Source organism: Poecilia reticulata, chromosome 23, assembly GCF_904066995.2.
Source record: "Poecilia reticulata chromosome 23, P_reticulata-male-v2, whole genome shotgun sequence".
Taxonomy (NCBI): Eukaryota; Metazoa; Chordata; class Actinopteri; order Cyprinodontiformes; family Poeciliidae; genus Poecilia; species Poecilia reticulata.
In genome coordinates, this window is record NC_088852.1 from 19493112 (window position 1) to 19512140 (window position 19029).

Below are 19029 nucleotides of genomic sequence, written 5' to 3' on the forward strand. Positions count from 1 at the left end.
TTTTGAAAATCTAACTTTATTGAGTTTTCACAAATCAGAAAAATGTTTCACAAATCACAAACATGGTTATAAAGATTCTTCTTGAACGGAGAATAATCTAGTCCAAGTTTAAGTGTCTAGGTGTTGTAGATTTGGAATTAGACCAGTTCTAGTGTGATCCAGATGCAAAAAAGTGGTAAAATCACCCTTTACTGAAGTTTCACAAATCAGATAAAAGTTTCACAAATCACAAACATGGTTATAAATATTCTGCTGTTAGAGCAGAATAATTTAGTCCAGGTTTGAAGTGTCTGGGTGTTGTAGTTTTCTAATTAGAGCAGTTCTAGTGTGAAAGAGATGCAAAAAATGGTGATAATCAAACTTTATTGAAGTTTCACAAATCAGAAAAGGGTTTCACAAATTGCAAACATGGTTATAAAGATTCTTCTTGAAGCTGAGAATAATCCAGTCCAAGTTTCAAGTGTCTAGGTGTAGTAGTTTTTAAACTAGAGTCGATTAAAGATGGGGAACGTCGTGAAAAATTAAGCGGAATCGCCCTTTAGCTATTGGAAGCTAGAAATGGAAACAACTTCAGCTTCGTCACAAAATCTGTATTATTTACTATTAATTTCGCCATTACTGGCAATGTGAAATTTAAATTATCTTCTAAAATACCACATTTTTCTTCAGGATGTTAAGCTAATTAGGTGACATAAATAACACCTTTATAGATTATAAATAACATCTATATATCTCCATCACTTATAGGAGGAAGAAAAGAAATAAGACATGAAAAACAACATTATCAACAACAATAAAAAATACCATATCCAATGTATACATAAGAAATTTAATTGAGCAAAAGTCAATAACAAACAAATTAATTAGGTTCACAGACGAATAACCAGGATTGTTAAATAAGCAATAATCCACATTTTTGTTTTGTTGGTAAAGTCCTATACATGGGAAAAAATATGATTAAACTATTTAGTTTTCCAAGGTGGAAATTTTTCTTTGACTCTAAAACAATAAAACTCATTAATAGAATCACAATATCAACAATTAGTGCATCAAGTAAACACTTAGCATGCTACAGGTAAATGTTATAATTTAGTTTGGCTAAGAATAATTATTGCACTGTCAATGAATGACGTCTAATAGATGTTCTATATTTACCAGAGGAACACAGTAACGCCTTCAGGAGCTCAAACTGATTAATAAAGAGGATGGATGATCTCTGCTGAAATATTTTATGCCATCTTCCATGTTCTTTCAGCAAACAGTTGAGACAGAGTTGTTTTTGGTTTCACCACTATTTACCTACTGTTTTTCCTGGCATTCAAAGTATTCTTAAAATATTGTCTGTTAGTCTGCAGCTCATGTGACCAAACCAGCCGAGGAGATGAAAAGCTAAAGCACTCAACAGTTAAAACTTGAGATGACTTAAAACTTATGTTACATTTTTAAGTTTTAACATTTTAACTTATTGTTAAAATGTTAACATTACTTAACTAGAGGTAATGTTAGCTAATGTTACCTCTAACTAACTAGAGGTTTTGGATGAGTTGCACTTGTTGGGTAACCCCAAGATCACTGGGTCTTCTTAAAAGATAGAGTGACATTTCTTAAAAATGTAGCCAGTGTTTTCAGCAAAATTGAGCTGACTGTCCTGGAATGATCCAAGGTATTTAAAATTTGCCATAGTTTTAACAGGTTGGCCATCGAGTGACACTGGAACCACTTTCAGATCTTGTTTGTGTCATTAAATTAGCTCTACTTCCTTAAGAAGATTAAAAGGTATGGTGTTTTGTGAGGGACTTTATCTTTTATGTGAACTGTCCAGTTATGCGAAAATTAATAATAAATAATAAAGACTTTGGAATTCTGACTTAGTAATGTATTTATATTACTTGTGCTACCACACCCACGCCACTAGAGGCAGTAGCAGTCCCGAAAATATGCGACTAAGAAGCAGATTTAGAAGTACACAGAAAGCTACGGAATGGGGTATATGCCACGGACTTCCGTTTTAGCACTTCCGCATTTTTATGCCACATAGAATGGTTCCGGTGCACAAACAACAGTATGTTAGTGGCTCCTCAGTCCTGCAGGACTATTAATGATGCCTATATAATTTTTCAGACGTCCTGAAACGCTCCAACAACAAAGAATTTAAGGTGGATGTGTCAAAACTTCACAATAACTTCGATGGTAAGTTAATAAATCGTTTGTATTCACCATAATGCCTCATATGTCTGACGTAGCTAACAGGGACAAGCTTACAAAGGTGCTATGTAAATGTTAAGTGTTTTGATTATATGTGCATTGTGCAATCTACATATCTATGCTTTATAGATAAAGATATAGATATAAACATATATAGATCTGTCTATATTGTGCCCAAGCTATCAGTCGAAGCTGAAGTTAGCTTCCGAATGTAGCATCTAATTCGGAAAATACCTAAAGGGCGATTACACTTAATTTTTCACCATCTTAAGCTTTTTTAATGTGTTGTATTTTAAAAACAACACCTAGACATTTAAAACCTAACTAGATTATTCTGTACTAACAGCAGAATAAATAAAACATTTGTGAAACCTTCTGATTTGTGAAATTTGTAAAATGTCAATAGATTCCAGAACACATTAGATCTCAATTATTAATTTGGCATTATTTATTATTTTAACTTTCCATTTTCTTTTCTTTAATCTTTATTATAGCTGGAGTTGGACAGGAGTTCTGTTTGATGGCTTCCTGGGGGGAGAGATTGGCTGAGCTAATGTTGCCAACAAATTTTCTCCTGCTATTAACTTTTGTGCTTTTCTTTATATAAAGTATTTCTATCAGTTGCTCTTTTTCCGTTTTGTATACAGTATTTGCTTATACAGTATTTTTTATTTTTACCTTAATGCTTACCTGGCCAGGTGAGGTGGAAATGTACATCTTGATTACTGACAAATGTCAGAACCACATGGACTGAGCTGGTTACATCAGATCAATCTGAATCTTTATTTATCATTAAAACGACTTCTTGTCATTTTAAGACATTGTTATAAAATTTCATCTTTATTCTGCTGTAACAATGACTGCATTCTTGCAATTAATATTTCTTGTATCCTGACCGTAACGCTCCCTTATACAACTCACAGAACAGATGATTGAAATAAAGGCATTTTTTAAAAGTATTTTATGTGATTTTATTATAGAAATTGAGGACGAGAGGAATTGATTTAAATCAAATCTGGTATGATAAAAAATCTTGTATCATCCAGCCTTATTCAGCATATTAAATTATATGACTAACTACATATTACTTAATATTCACATTTCTTTGCTGGTATTACCTAAATGTGTTGCATTTCAACATCTCACTTGAATTCCTGATCTACATGCTACTGATCTACTTGATATAACATAAATTCTTGAGAAAAGGGGAAAAAGTTTGTGAAATGAGAATTACAAATGAGATTCAATTTTATTGTAGGAACAAACAGGATAGCAAAATGAACAGTGAATATATAATATACTTCCTAGCAGCTAATCAGACATCAGACTTGTTTTGCCTTTACTGGTGATGAAAACTCGTCACTGGAGGAGAGGAAGTCCGGTTCAGCCCCGTCCAGGATGACTGCAGGGTCAGGGTAGCCAACAAAGTCTGCAGGTAGATTTTTGCATATCTGGTGCTCTGGGTTCTAGATCATAGTTTAACCAAGTAAATAAAAAGTTAGTCCACGTTGTGATGATCCGGCAGACCGTGGACTGATGGACGCCGTACCGGTCAGCTGGTCCAGGTGCTTGGATCCAGTGGAAAGGTAATCGGCACAGAGGCTCAATCAAGGCTCAGAAACATCACGAGGTGTTACGATGCAAACCTGAAAAATTTAAAAGAAAAACATCTATTAAGCGTCCATATTTAGCTGGACGACGTAATCAAAACTAATAAATCCTCAGCTCTTTTTGAGAGTTTTGCTTGAAAATAAATTGACAATATCTCAGGAAATTAAATGTGTAAGTGAAATAGTTCTGGTATCACAAAGAAACTGCAAAAAATGTTTCAGAGTTGTAACAACACTGAAGTTACTGAGTAAGAGTGAATTAAAATACTACTTAGAAAATGCATGTTAAAATCTGAATACTCTTTTGAAAGTGTGCAGCTGAAATTCATTTAAACTACTAGCAGGCAAAGCACCGTGTTCACCTAATATATGTTGTGATGGAGACCAGGGGTTCCATCCCATGTTGATTATTGATATGTTATTTTCAGTTCAAATGTATTTTGTATCAGTTCTTTATTTCAGTTACTTTGACATTTAGTGAACATTCTTTTTGGGTAGGGAGACTGGCCATCTTTCCTGTTCAGAGAATGTGGGGGGTGGAATGTCAGTTTGTTTTGATTTAGATTAGTCAATTTGAGTTAATTGAGTACTTGCCTTTCTGGGTGTGTCTCAGCAAGGTGGAGCAGAGAGGGAGACAAATGCTCCTGGAACATACCAGCTTCCATTAAGAGGGGTAACACTCTGAGGATTTATTTTGTTATTGTTACTTTTTGATTGACGTTAGAATAGTTTAGTTTTTTGTATGCATGTAAATATTTGTTGGAGCATTTATTGTTGGTAGGTTTGTGTAAATAGTGTTTGTTGTTTGTCCTTTTTTTGTGGTCACCCCTTCACCTGGTGTAAGTGGAACTTGCCTCAGGTATAAGTGTAAGCTGCTGTGTTTCACTAAGTGTGGTTGTTGATGAGGATGGTGGTGTAACTTGGAGCTCCTGAATAAAAACACCTCAAAGACATATTGTCGCCTCACTTCCTCCTCACCAACGCAGAGCCTCCGCCGGTCAAAGTGACAAATGGTGTCAGAAGTGTGGCTTTTGGAGGAACAATGAGACGATGATGACAAGAGGTGGTAAAAGAAGTAATGAAACTGAGAATCCAGAGAGCACTGCTGCTATGAGTGGAGCTGATGCGGCTACTGGTGCTAGCACTGATGACAAACTGGATCAGCTGGCAAGCCTCGTCAAGTCACTGATGCAGTCTCAAACTGCCCGAGACCAGCAGATTGAGAAGGAATCAGGACGCCAAGAAGTAAGATGGAAGAATTTGCAACAACAGTTTCGACAGTTCCAGACTCATGTGGAGGAATTGAAGGAGGAACGACAGCATGAGGGTGACTATTTGGAGGAGGATCCTCACACTCATGATGATGACGGAGACAGCCATGATGATGGACAAAGTCAGATGTCCTACCAGCTACCAGCCACACAGAGGGAGCCGAAGCTGCTTCCACTGGCTTCTGATGATGATGTGGAGCACTTCTTAACAACTTTTGAAAGGATAGCTAAGGTCTGTAATTGGCCTAAAGAAGAGTGGGCGGTCCGACTAGTGCCACTTCTTACTGGGAAAGCACGTAGTGCTTATGTGCTGATGGACATTGCAGATTCTCACATGTATGACAAGGTGAAAGATGCCATTCTGACCAAATATGAGAACTGCCGACACCTACAGAAGGAGGTTTCGATCCCTGGACATTCATCAGGGTGAGACACCGAAAGAACTTTATGTTCGACTCAAAGACATGTTCTATAAGTGGGTCAAACCAGAGACTTCTACAGTGAAGGACATTTCAGAACTGATGATCATGGAGCAGTTCCTGAGGATGGTGAATCCGGACTTGGAGGTGTGGATCCGGGAACGAGCCCCAAAGTCTGCAGAGGAGGCCGCAAGTTTGGCAGAAGTCTTCTTGTCAGCAAGGACGGGGACCAGAAGAGCCCACTTTGGCCGTGAAAATTTTCCTATGGGAAGAAGTAAGTCTGATGGGGGTGAAAGGGGTGGTGCTATAGGCCAGGCTAGGAGTTATTCAGCTACCAAGTCATTTTCTGTGGCTAAATCCAACCCTGCTAAGAATTACTCTTCCTCAAGACCAGATGTCAGGTGTTTTCAGTGTAATAGAATGGGTCATACACAGTACACATGTCCTGCCACTACACGGAGTAAACCCTCCCTTCTTTGTTCGGTACCCAGACCACTCTCCCCATCCCTTGCCCCTGAACCTGCTCACACAGTCCCTGTGTTAGTTAATGGTCAACGTGAAACAGCTTTGCTAGACACAGGAAGTTTCAAGTCTGTGGTTCTGTCTAGCTTAGTGCCAAGAGAACTGTGGAGTGATGCTAAGACAAAAATAAGTTGCATTCACGGTGATGAAATGGAGTATCCTGTAGCTGAGATTTATTTAACTATAGGAGGTCAGACATTTCTATTACCTGTAGCATTGGCATCAAGGCTTCCTTATGCTGTAATTTTGAGCTTGGATGTCCCCACTTTGACTGATTTAGTGTCAAACACAGCAGCTGGACATTTGACTCAAACTGACTGCCATGAGGGAACACAGTTCAAAACTCAGAACACTACACTCTTACAGAAAAATGTCCCCATAGTGACAGGAGCAGAACTTTCTTCTCCAATCTGTAACTTGGTCACTACTAGAGCCCAGGCAGTACGGAACTCACTTAAAGAATTACCATTCTATGATGTAGAACTGGAGGTGGGCAGTGTAAAACCATCCAAATCCAGAGCTCAAAGAAGGAAGGAGAAGTTTTTAGGTTCAGCCAAAATGGAGGTGGAAAAACAGATGAAACCTTGCCCTTTGTTTGACTTTGATATTCCTACAGACATTTCTGCCCATCAGAGATCAGACCCAACATTAAAACCATGGTTTGATAAGGTTACAGAAGTTGAGGGAAAGAAGCAGGGTAAAATAAATGCCTTGGAAGATGCAACTTATGTTGTGAAGAATGATGTCCTTTATCAGGTTAAGGGCAGATCAGAAGCCATTGCTTTACCACAGCAGCTAAGGGGAAAAGTGATGGAACTCGCTCATTCAGTTCCTTGGGCCGGGCACCTGGGATTTCAGAAATCCCTTCATAGAATAGCAAGTCGGTTTGTGTGGCCAGGCATGTACACACAGGTTCAACAGTTCTGCTCTTCCTGTCACACATGTCAGTTGACTACAAACAGAGGTGTTTCTAAAGCTCATCTACAGCCATTACCTATCATAGAAACACCATTTGAAAGGATAGGAATGGATGTGGTAGGTCCCCTGGAGAAAAGCTCCTCTGGTAACCGTTACATTCTGGTTATTTGTGATTACGCTACAAGATACCCTGAAGCTTTTCCTTTGAGATCAGTGAAAGCTAAACAAGTAGCTAACTGTTTGCTTCATCTGTTTTCACGGGTAGGCATTCCTAAAGAGATCCTTACAGACTGCGGGACAAATTTTCTGTCAAACCTCTTGAAGCAGGTCTATCAGTTGTTGGGTATAAAGGGTATAAACACCACCCCGTACCACCCCAGTCAGATGGACTGGTTGAACGATTTAACCAAACACTAAAGAACATGCTGCGCAAGTTTGTTTCAGAGACTGGCAGGGAGTGGGACAAATGGCTGCCCTATATGCTTTTTGCATATCGAGAAGTTCCACAAGCATCAACTGGATTCTCTCCATTCGAGCTGCTGTATGGACGACAAGTGAGGGGGCCATTGGATCTTCTTAAACAATGGGAAAGTCCAAGTCCATCGGGTGAGCATGTGGTGTCCTATGTGATAAAAATGAGAGAGAGACTTGAACAAATGGCTGTGTTGGCACATCAACACATGAAAACTGCTCAAGTGAAACAAAAATCCTGGTACGATAAAAATGCCAGGGAGAGGAGTTTTCATCCTGGACAGAAAGTGTTGTTGTTGCTCCCCACCAGTGACAATAAGCTTCTCACTAAATGGCAGGGCCCTTATGAGGTCACACGGTGTGTTGGAAAGCTCAATTATGAACTGTATATGCCAGAAAGGAAGAAGAAACATCAGACTTTCCATATTAATCTGTTGAAACAATACCACGACTCACCACAGCAGTTTGCCATGTCGTCTGCTTCTCAGTCTTCTCAGCAGGATCTAGTGCGGAATGAGGAACATGCAGAAACTGTTTTGCAGCAACTCTTTGTGCGTGTGGTGGACGAAGAGGAGGAAAATGAGCTATTTTTTCCAGCCTGTAGCTCTGTACCTGTTTCAATTTCTCTCTCTCATCTTCAGCCATCCCAACAGCAGGACATAAAACCCCTTTTGGATTCTGAGCTGTTTCAGGAAAAACCTGGGTTCACAAGCCTGATAAAACACAGGGTTCACCTCAGAGACAATGCTGCACCCCGCAGGAAGTTCTACAGGGTTCCAGAACGTCTCGTCCCACAACTCAAGACTGAGATACAGTTCATGTTGGAGCTGGGGATCATTGAGCCCTCTGTAAGTGAATGGTGCAGTCCAGTAGTGCTAGTACCAAAAAAGGATGGCACTTTAAGATTTTGTATTGATTTTAGATACCTCAATAGTGTCTCTAAATTTGACCCTTATCCAATGCCTCGCATTGATGAACTGTTGGAGAGAGTTGGGAGATGCAATTTTATCACCACACTTGACCTCAGCAAGGGCTACTGGCAGCTAGCCCTGGCATCAGAGGCAAAAGAACTGACTGCTTTTAAAACACCGTTTGGGGTTTTTCAGTTCAGGGTGATGCCCTTTGGCCTGCAGGGGGCACCAGCGACGTTTCAGCGCCTCATGGACCTGGTGCTGAGGGAGGCATCTGAATTTGCTGCAGCATACCTGGATGACGTGGTGATTTTCAGCCAGACGTGGGAGGAGCATGTTCATCATCTGCTCATTAGATCTGCTGGCCTCACTGTGGAGGATCCTCCATCTTTTCCTAAGTGTTAGTATTTAAGTGTTTCATATAATATATTTAGAATTTCACTTTTTCTTTGGTGGTGGTTATTGCATTAGGTTGTTTACTAATTTGGGTGCACACAGTTAGTAAACGCCTTATGTTTATTTAAGATCATTAATATTTTGTTTTGCTGAGTTTAAGGACTGGCTGGCAGAAGGGGGTTGGCTCAAAAGAAAACCAGGAAGTGGAACAATCCATCAGGCTGCTGGAAGCAGGGGACTTGTTTCACATCAATCTGCCTCTCTCCACTAATAGCATAGCCTCTCTCCACTAATGGCATAATTGCTAAAACCTTTTTGGTATTAGTTTATTTTGGTTTTTATAGTTGTGATAAAGTTAAAATGTTTAGTTTAAATTAGTCATTTATGTTTATACATTATTTGTCTTTGTCTCCTTCCCTACCCCTCCTCGTTTGTGTAGGCTAGCCTGTTTGTATAAATCCCTCTGTGTGTTCATTGTTAAGTGAGTCTTTTGGTTTGTTATCTTGAGTTATGTTGCCTCAGTTGATTTCTTTTGGGCCCATTTTGTTATATTTTTTAGATTTGTTGTTGAACCTTTTTGTTAAGATATTCTTTGGAAAAAATAAATAGAAAATATTTTTTTATATATGCCTTTGTCCTTTTGTTTTACTGGTCGGACCGTCACACTCACCATTAACCCTAATAAATGTAAGCTGGCTCAGAGGCAGGTAGAGTACCTGGGCTATGTGGTGGGACATGGCCCAGTTAGACCTCAAGTGGGAAAAGTAGAAGCGATTCATGCATACCCAGTTCCTACAACAAAAAGGAAGGTCCGTGCCTTTGTTGGGTTAGTGGGGTGGTATAGTAAATTCATTCCCCATTTTGCAGACAGGGCTGCTGTTCTTACAGATTTAACAAAAGTCTCTGCACCAAATAAAGTACAGTGGACTGAGGAGTGTGACAAAGCTTTCAAGGACCTGAAATCTGCAATCTCCAGTGACTCTGTTCTCTACAGTCCAGACTTTGATGACCCGTTTATACTGCAAACTGACGCCTCTGGAGTAGGCCTTGGTGCCGTGTTGCTGCAGGACATTGATGGTGAGAAACATCCTATTGTTTTTCTCAGTAGGAAGCTTCAAGACAGAGAGACCAGGTATTCCACAGTTGAAAAAGAATGCCTCGCAGTTAAGTGGGCTGTGGAATCACTGCGGTACTATCTGTTGGGCCGCCATTTTACCCTGGAGACGGATCATCGAGCGCTGAAATGGTTGCACCAAATGAAAGACTCTAATATGCGCATTGCACGATGGTATCTGTCACTGCAACCTTTTGATTTTACAGTGCAGTATCGGTCAGGAAAGTCTAACCTTGTGGCTGACTCTCTGTCTAGGATGTTTGAGAACTGAGTACTGTTGTCCTGGGTGACGGGGGGGGGGGAAATGTGATGGAGACCAGGGGTTCCATCCCATATTGATTATTGATATTATGTTATTTTCAGTTCAAATGTATTTTGGATCAGTTCTTTATTTCAGTTACTTTGACATTTGGTGAACATTCTTTTTGGGTAGGGAGACTGGCCATCTTTCCTGTTCAGAGAATGTGGGGGTGGAATGTCAGTTTGTTTTGATTTAGATTAGTCAATTTGAGTTAATTGAGTACTTGCCTTTCTGGGTGTGTCTCAGCAAGGTGGAGCAGAGAGGGAGACAAATGCTCCTGGAACATACCAGCTTCCATTAAGAGGGGTAACACTCTGAGGATTTATTTTGTTATTGTTACTTTTTGATTGACGTTAGAATAGTTTAGTTTTTTGTATGCATGTAAATATTTGTTGGAGCATTTATTGTTGGTAGGTTTGTGTAAATAGTGTTTGTTGTTTGTCCTTTTTTTTGTGGTCACCCCTTCACCTGGTGTAAGTGGAACTTGCCTCAGGTATAAGTGTAAGCTGCTGTGTTTCACTAAGTGTGGTTGTTGATGAGGATGGTGGTGTAACTTGGAGCTCCTGAATAAAAACACCTCAAAGACATATTGTCGCCTCACTTCCTCCTCACCAACGCAGAGCCTCCGCCGGTCAAAGTGACATATGTACCAACAGTAATACAAAAAATGATGCATATAAGAGGCATTAGTTTATAAAAGTCGAGGCAAACCTAAATTGTCATAACCTCATTTTCTAAGCAGAATCTCAGAGGGGAAAAAAAAGACATTATGTTGTGTAACACAAGAACAAATTATAGGAGCCAAGTGGAAAAATTAACTCTAACATGGATTATAATTATGAAACAGCGAAGGTAGATGTCATATTTTCGGGATTCGGGAAATACGTGATTTGTACCATTTGTTCTGTGGGTTTTTTATGTGGATCGGTGCCACTTAAACGGCTGTAAAGCGAAGGTTTTGGACCTTAATCTGACTGACTAGCTGTGTGGTTTGGATCGGGCTGAAGCGTTGCTGCCCTCGGCTGTTCTTAAATTACCTGCTCGGTATCAGAGGGGCTCGTCGCTTCGACTGCATGTTAAATGTATTTTATATAATTGTCACATAAAAAAAGCTAAGGAGTTGCCTAAAAATAATTTCATACTCTGTATAACACAAACGCAAATATCAACACACGTATTGACTCACCTTGTGTCGAATCGCTGCCTCTGTTCTCAGCCTGTTCCCGTAGCAGTGGATTTCCTCCAGCATTATTTTCCTCCAACAAATTATTCCAGTGAACGAAGCACGTACAGATTCCCTTTTAACCTCCGTTTTCCCATTTCTGACGCTGCATCTTCAATATCCTCAAGCTTTGAAATAGCAGGCAGCTACAAACCGGGTGTTAGCTGTAGTGGCCAAGTTTTGGCCACAGTACTACACTGGACATTACATTACAGCACTGGATGGTACTGGCTAATTACTGGACACAACGACACACCACAAAACTCAATTGTTGTACCAGTAGCTCACAGATATTTCAAGTTTTGCATATTTTTCATGGTACAGGTCTTGCAGCTTTGGGTAAAAACAATAGGAGCAAGCAGAACCCGGAACCAATCTATGTGGCATAAATTCAAACGGAAATACGTCACCACCTCTCGTGGCATATACCCCATTTGCTAAAAGCTGTGAGCTGCGCTGAAGCAAATAAAAAATAAGTTGAAATACATGCTGAGAGTGAAACTCCTTCCTACAGAGGAAGCTAAATCACAGATTTCAAAAGAAAGTTAAAACGGAAGAACGCGGATAATATAGGAAATAACGCCCCCTTCACTTCCGGAGTGCAATGGTCCCATTTCCAAATAAGGTACGAGACTGACAGTCGTCCGTCCCCGCCCCTTTCTGTTTGCTGCAGCGAGGTCCTTCTCGTTCCTGACGAGATTTAGGGCGGCCATCTTGGAGCGGTCCACCACTCCACTCAGCGTTATGCGTTTAGCAGCACAATGACGTATCAGCGCATTTAATCGATCATAACACGCTTTTTTGTTACTGGAAACCATATTCAAACATCTATCAAAGCTACATTTATAAACAATTGTATTTTTTAAGTATGTTTTTAATACATAGTTCAGCATATTTAGATATGCTTAGTGGCTATAACAATAGAATAGGAATGGAATATTCTGATATTGATGTATGATGAGTATATTACAAAGCACACAGCTGTTCATTATTTAATAAATTATTTAGTAATATCAATACATATTTATATAACTATACAAACACAAATAATGATTAATAATGACACAAATAAATAATGATTAATACTGAATAATATATATTGGATACATGTTTATATGTATGTACATATAGATATATGTATATGTTTTTCAGCCGACTAGTTCTAGCTTCAGAGATTCAGCAGCTGAGATTGAGTCCAAAATCCGATGTGAGGTTCATCCGTGCTGCAGTGAATCCATCTCTCTTTAAAAATATCTCCCTCTTTTTCCTCAGTGTCTTTAGGAAACCTTCAAAACAAAAACGGAAGATTTGGGATGTATCTTACTTTTGACAGAGTGAAAGAATTACATATAAATAATAGTCTTTACCACCAGCGTAAACTTTGCTGGTGAATGTGAATGTTTTAACACGTAATATAAGTTTTGTAATATATGTTATTGTTTTATTTCTAATATAGGCTCTTGAGTCAGATAATCTAAGTAAATGTTAGAGAATAATAATTTTTTTTAGATTTACAGAATCTCGGTTATCCTTCATAGCGGCTGAACCTGTATTACTCCAAGCACTGTAGCTAATATTAGCTGGTATCTCGCCGGTGGACATAAATACAGTAAAGTAATATTCTAATCACAAAATATACACAATAATATGTCCATCTTATTTGTGAAATGTCTGTGGAGCCTCACATCAATAGTCCATCAATCAGAACAACAATATCTGTTTGAGCTGAGGCATCTTCTGCTGTTTTGGTTGAACAAAGTAGGAGGGTATACCGCTCCAAGATGGCCGCCGTATTTCCTGCGCCGGAGCAGCCAATGCGGGGTCTACTCGTATATTATGTTTATGTACGGACCGACACTGTTGTCACGGTTGCCTAGAGATGGACACTACGCAGCCGCGGTGAGCTGCTGTCAACCCACCTCTTTTTAAAACATCCTCGACCCAATTCTCCGCCGTCCTTAGAAGCAAAACCTCTCGTAAAGATACAAACGTGTGAAGGAAGACGCAAATCCCAGGCTGAATAACATTAGTGAGGATGAACACAGGCAATTTAAAAAAAATGTGTCCATCATGGCGCAGTGCGATACTAGACAGAAGAGATCAGGAGAGGAACACATCAGACCCTGATATGGTAACATTTTGCTATGATTAAGATTCTTAATGTGCTTTTAGTAGACTATATTGGTTTGATTATTTGCTTATTTAATTTATAGTAATATCAGCCAAAATAATACAAATGATCATTCAAAGAACAAAGCATACATTAGATCAACAGTAAATGCATAAATACTTCCTACTTTAAAAGGTTTGTTAGGGCTTTCTGTAGGTTTTATTTTGAAATGTTTATATTTTTTCTGAATTCATTGTTCAGTGGTCATTAATGCACCAGACACAGATCTGCAGTCATGGGCGGTTCAAGATGGGAGCCAACAGGGTACCAAAGAGGTTATACAGTACTAAATAAATCTCTTAAATTAATACTCAGTGGTGGATTTTTTTAACCTTCACAATTTCACTTTAACAATTAATTAAAAATTATAGTGCTGCACTTTTAGCTGCTGTATGGAGATATGATCACACTTTCCATCTGCCAGGGATCTGCAAACTGAATCTCTGGAGACGCAAGTGGGTCTTTGGCTCACTTATTTCAAATGATGAAATATTGCTATGTGTTTTTTTTTCCATTCTTTTTCCAAGTGTTGCCATGAAAAAAACACTGATTATCCTGGCCCCTGTGGTAAATCTGTTCTAGAACCAGCCTCCAAACCTAACTCCTTATTTATATACATATTTTGGTAATACTCTGTAAAATATCAGAATGTTCACATAACTTTTATACTTTTAGTTGTCTGAGGACACATTTTGAATATTAAATCAGGTGTTATGATCAGTTACTCAGCGGTTTACCAAATACTTTTTACACTTGCTTAATTAAACATATTTAAAGTATACTACTCTGATTGGAGTACAGTTTTGGGGTACTCTAACCGACCTCTATGCATGAACGATTGCTCTATGGATCACTTTTTAAAGACAAAAAGCACTGCCATAAAATATTATATATCACTGCAGCAGACATCCCACCACGTGAGAGTAGGATGACGAGCCGTGGTGGGCGTCCCTTATTTTGATTTCTGAAAGGTGGCAACCCTATATCGGAGCTAACGAATGTCCTGCTATCAGCAGTTGAGACGTCCTGATATTACCTTCTCCAACATTCCCAGATACCTACAAATTTGCTCCAGACATTTCATTCTGGTGTCTAAATTTGCTTTGTTGGTGTTGTCATATTTTTTTGCTATGATTTTGTCCGAGTGTTCTCATGTTCAGTTTCTGTTGAGTTCATTTAAGTGGGTCAACTTTGTTTAGGTCGGACTAATATTGTTTAGGTAGCGTAGTCCGAGTTTTGTCAGTGAACATCCAGGTTTTTACATTATTGTGAAGTAAACAATTTAAGTTTTCTAGTGTTATCAAATTTACAGCATTAATACTGATGTATGTTCTGATATGTCCTCTTAAAGGAAAAACGACGTGTGAAATGGATGAGCTCAATCCTGACTGGGGTCCAGCGCTGAATATGGGTCACTGAGGTAAACGGCACAACGTCGGACCGACATGGGCGTCAATTAAATAGGCGATACAGCAAAACCATGGAGGATCAACAAGTTACTGAGACTGTTTTCATTATTTACCCCAGAAGAGGTAAATAATGAAAACACAGTAGCGGAGGCAATAGAAGAGGAGCAAGTTGGAGAGGCTGAGGAGGAAGAAACCCAGGAGAGGAGCTCAGCACCTAGACACTTTATGTTTCTGAAGAGGAACAAACCATTTGTGTTGAAATAGTTGGAAGTGGCTGTTTTCTCTCATTTAATAATTTAATGTATTAAACATCCATGAATCGTTTGATTCAAGCACTTCAAGTTGCACGTAAACAGGTAAAGAAATGAATCACATTTTAAGTCAAAATTTGATATTTAAAATATTTCAGGTAATAAACATACACATAATGAAAGATTATATTTTTAAATAAGTATTTTATGTGATTAAAGTAAACAATTATATAATCAGACATCTGCTTGTTGCATGTAATGTAACAAGCAAACTGTAAGGACACTGGGTTTTGGGTTTGTTTTGCTTTATTCTGTTCATTAAAATAACATCCACATAAAGTAAGTCTACTGCCTGCTGCTTTTGGATCCACTGCCACATCATGGCACAAACCAGATGAAAGAGCCCATCTTTAAACATTTATTGTGTAATTAAACAATAAAGGTGACACGTAAATTTTATGAAATAGATAACACTTTAAGTAAATATTTGTTGTATGTAAGCTGAACATGCAATGAAATAAATCCTGTCCTAGAATTTTATGCAATTGAACATTACGGGTAACAAATGTGATGATTGCCTGAGGTAATACATTTTATGAAATTTTATATATATATTTAAATATAATTTTGGTTAAAAAATAAAAAAGGGGTCAAAATGGAATAAAAATATGCCTAATCTTAATAGTTTAGTAGAATAATTTCACACAGATTTTTAGTTAATAGGTCACATGACCTAGAAGCTATTGAAGAAAAATACAACATTTCAACTACAGAAATAGCTAAAAAAAATGCCTCATCTATACAGTCTAGTAGAACAATTTCACACAGATTTTGAGTTAATGGCACATGATTTGGAAGCTATTGAAGAAAACATTTAATGTTAAAATTAAAATATTGAATATGACTTAAAATTGTAATAGAGGACAGTGTGCCTCGTGTAATAGCATGAATTATCACTTTTTTGTATCAGTTGGTTACAAGACAAAGCATTTATTTACAGGAGGGTTTGGTTCTGAAATTGACGGCCCCGATGTGAAACTCCAAGTGCTTGAGGAGGGAGCGGTAGAGAACAGCTGGCTGAAATTAGCGTTCATAAATCGGATCAACCTTGAGCTAAACGCCCCTTACTCCGCGGAGCGCGAATATCCTGTATCCAACTTGAAAACAACTTTGCTGCGGTGGGTAATACAAAGAAAACACGGTGTTCTGTTTTGGTCTGTGGCCAACAAAGATGGCGCTGAGTGACTGTGCCAGACGTAAACGTCACACGCAGTGACGTAGGTTCCAAAGCTGGCAACTTCTAGTGACAGGACAGAAATAAACCAACCATTCTGAGCTACACAAAATAAAAGTTGAAAGTGTTGAAATATTTCAAGTGCGACATACGAAAGATGAATTTATTTTATTCCATATTTCCCAGGACTGCAAAGAAATGTTTGAACAGTTGATCTTGCTTCCTATTTGAGCCACACATTTTGTACATTTAGGACTGATGAATTAATTTTAATATTTAACAAAATATAGTGACAGGAGTACAAACACAACCAAACCAAGTCAGCAGAGTGTTACGAGAATGTTTAGGATTTTCTCAGATTAGCCAAATTAGCTCTGAAGAATATTTCAAAAACAAAACAAAGAGAAAGATGCCTCCTGAAATATTTCTGTCTCCAAACATTTAAAAATGAAGATCCCAGCTAAAGGTGTGTGAACATTTGTCCTGGATACAGTACACACGGTGTCCTGCTGGAGAATTTTTTTGCTTCATGAGATGATGCTTGTTCAGGAACAGAGACAAAGACAAGCTCACAGTGTAAAGACACATTGTGAGATGTCTTCATGTTGTAGAGTTTCTCAGACAGAAGGGCTGATCTTTCACCACGGACCGAAGGGACTACACATACAAAATATCTGCAGGGATTCTGCTGGTCACAAACAGTTAGATTTATAAATGTCCTCACACACATATACAGTTAGAACAGCAATCCTGTGGTGCTAGGAAGATTACAGCAGTGCATCATGTCCTTAACTCTCCCAAGTCCAGCCTCACCCAATCTGGTTTTGTTTGAATCCCCCTCACCTGATATGGGTTGATCTGTTCTTAAACAGCAGACTGAACAGAAATCAAAGTTCAAGTCAGGTCAGCTTCTCTTTATTCTTCTGTTTTTTGTTGTTGTTTTTTTCATTTTTATTTTGACCCAGTCCTTTGATACAGCAGGACATATATCTCCTCGGCGTTCTGAAAACACAAAAGTTCATGTGAAGATCAAACTCAACAGAGTAGAAAAAAACTCTGTCATCCTTTTGCTAAGTAATTGAGAGTAAGGATATTATTAAATAACTGTTCATTTCTTTATACTCCTTTTCAAACAGAAAAGTAGTAGTAAATAAATAATTTTGTTCTTGATTATGTATGCACATGTTTAATCTGTCCTACTGATTGCTTTTTTCTTGTTTTGAAATACCGGTTTGGAATAAATAAATAAATGAAATCAAAGCCCAGGAGAGGCTTTCAGAAAACTGCGATAGGACCAGAGGCCCTGATAGTGGCAGAGAAATTGAAATCACTGAACATTTGGTTCAAGTTTTTTCAGAGAAGCTCTGCTCTTCTCTGAATCCACCTCTGCTTTGGCTATCTCACCAGTGGCCCTTGGCAGCAGTGCTCCTTCTCTGCTGTGAGATGCTGTAGATCTCCTGGAGTTGTTTTTTCTGATCGTCACTGAGTGGAGCCATCAAACACTGGTACCAGGCAGCATTGCTGTTCTGAATTCCTGAAACATGCACCCCCACCCCACACAGACACACACTCTTGTTGTAATACTGCGTCTGAGGATGGCGGTATTCAGAAACCTTAGGATTTACTGAGAGATTTTTGATAAACAGGTTTAAAATCAATGTTTTACTTAGATATTTATCCAAAGAGTAGATAAATATTTACACTATCTTTACCTGAATAGGTCAGTGGCCACTGCCTGTGGGTTATTCATAAAGGAGTTGGCTAAATAACACATGAAATATTCCAAACTGTTTGAATAACTGTCCAGTTATGTCAGCGTAATTTAGTATAATCTAGAATCACATGTGGAATTCTTTGTAAGACTGAACAGAAGACAGTACACAGGTATGGATTAAGAAACCTATAAAGTAAGACACAAGCAAACAGCCGTTTGCGTTTTGACTGCAGGAACCTTCTCTGGGATCCAGAGTATATTTCAAAGGTCATTAAAGCAGTGTTAGGGATTGGTTATGTTTCTTCTTGAACTTATAGTTGTCACTGTGCACATGTACAATGAAATTAAAGTCAACTCCAAAAATAGTGCAAACAATGTAAGAAATATATACAATATAAATATAAATAAGGGGATTGGATTAGGTATTTATTTTAAAAATACGCTGGGAGGGGAGACGATCCATTTTCATGTATTAGGAACAGCAGGGCAGTGGAAAAAAGATGGTGGAGTTGTTTTATGAAAACAGAAAGTGTGGCCCTTTGCTTGTGTATTATTAAGATGCAAAGATTATTATTCATTACTTATGAATCATAACTTACTTAGCAGAGCGGCGGTAAAGACCTGGTACTCATCCTCTCCATTGTCATAGTCCAGAGGCGTGCTGTACTCCTCAAGGGGTGTTCCCTCAAAAGCATCTTCATCCCAGTAGTCATCATCATCATCATTATCGTCGTCGTCACCTCCGTGGCCTGCTGCCATGCTGGACTGATGTATGGTATTTTGGTTTTCATTCACCTCATCTTCATCACTGGGGATCTCTTCTGCTCACAGACAAAATGAATCACTCACTGCAGTCATCATCATGGATCCTCAAGTGAAACATGCAATTCA

At 38.7% G+C, this 19029-nt stretch overlaps 1 protein-coding gene across 10 annotated transcripts in view; it reads right to left on the reverse strand.

Annotated features, from left to right (window-relative positions):
• ipo8 (importin 8) overlaps window positions 1-19029 on the reverse strand; it is a 105548-nt gene continuing 86519 nt past the window's right edge. For 8 of the 10 annotated variants that reach the window (XM_017302712.2, XM_017302711.2, XM_008401210.3 and 5 more), the window contains 3 exons: window positions 18738-18959; window positions 17829-17958; window positions 16578-17426 (listed from right to left, as the gene is read on the reverse strand). In XM_017302712.2, coding sequence (XP_017158201.1) covers window position 17426; window positions 17829-17958; window positions 18738-18959 — 353 coding nt within the window. In that variant the 3' untranslated portion in view covers window positions 16578-17425. Of the gene's footprint in view, window positions 3852-11324; window positions 12647-16577; window positions 17427-17828; window positions 17959-18737; window positions 18960-19029 lie in introns of those variants that run through there. The other 2 variants (XR_014086076.1, XR_014086075.1) reach the window with 2 other exon arrangements.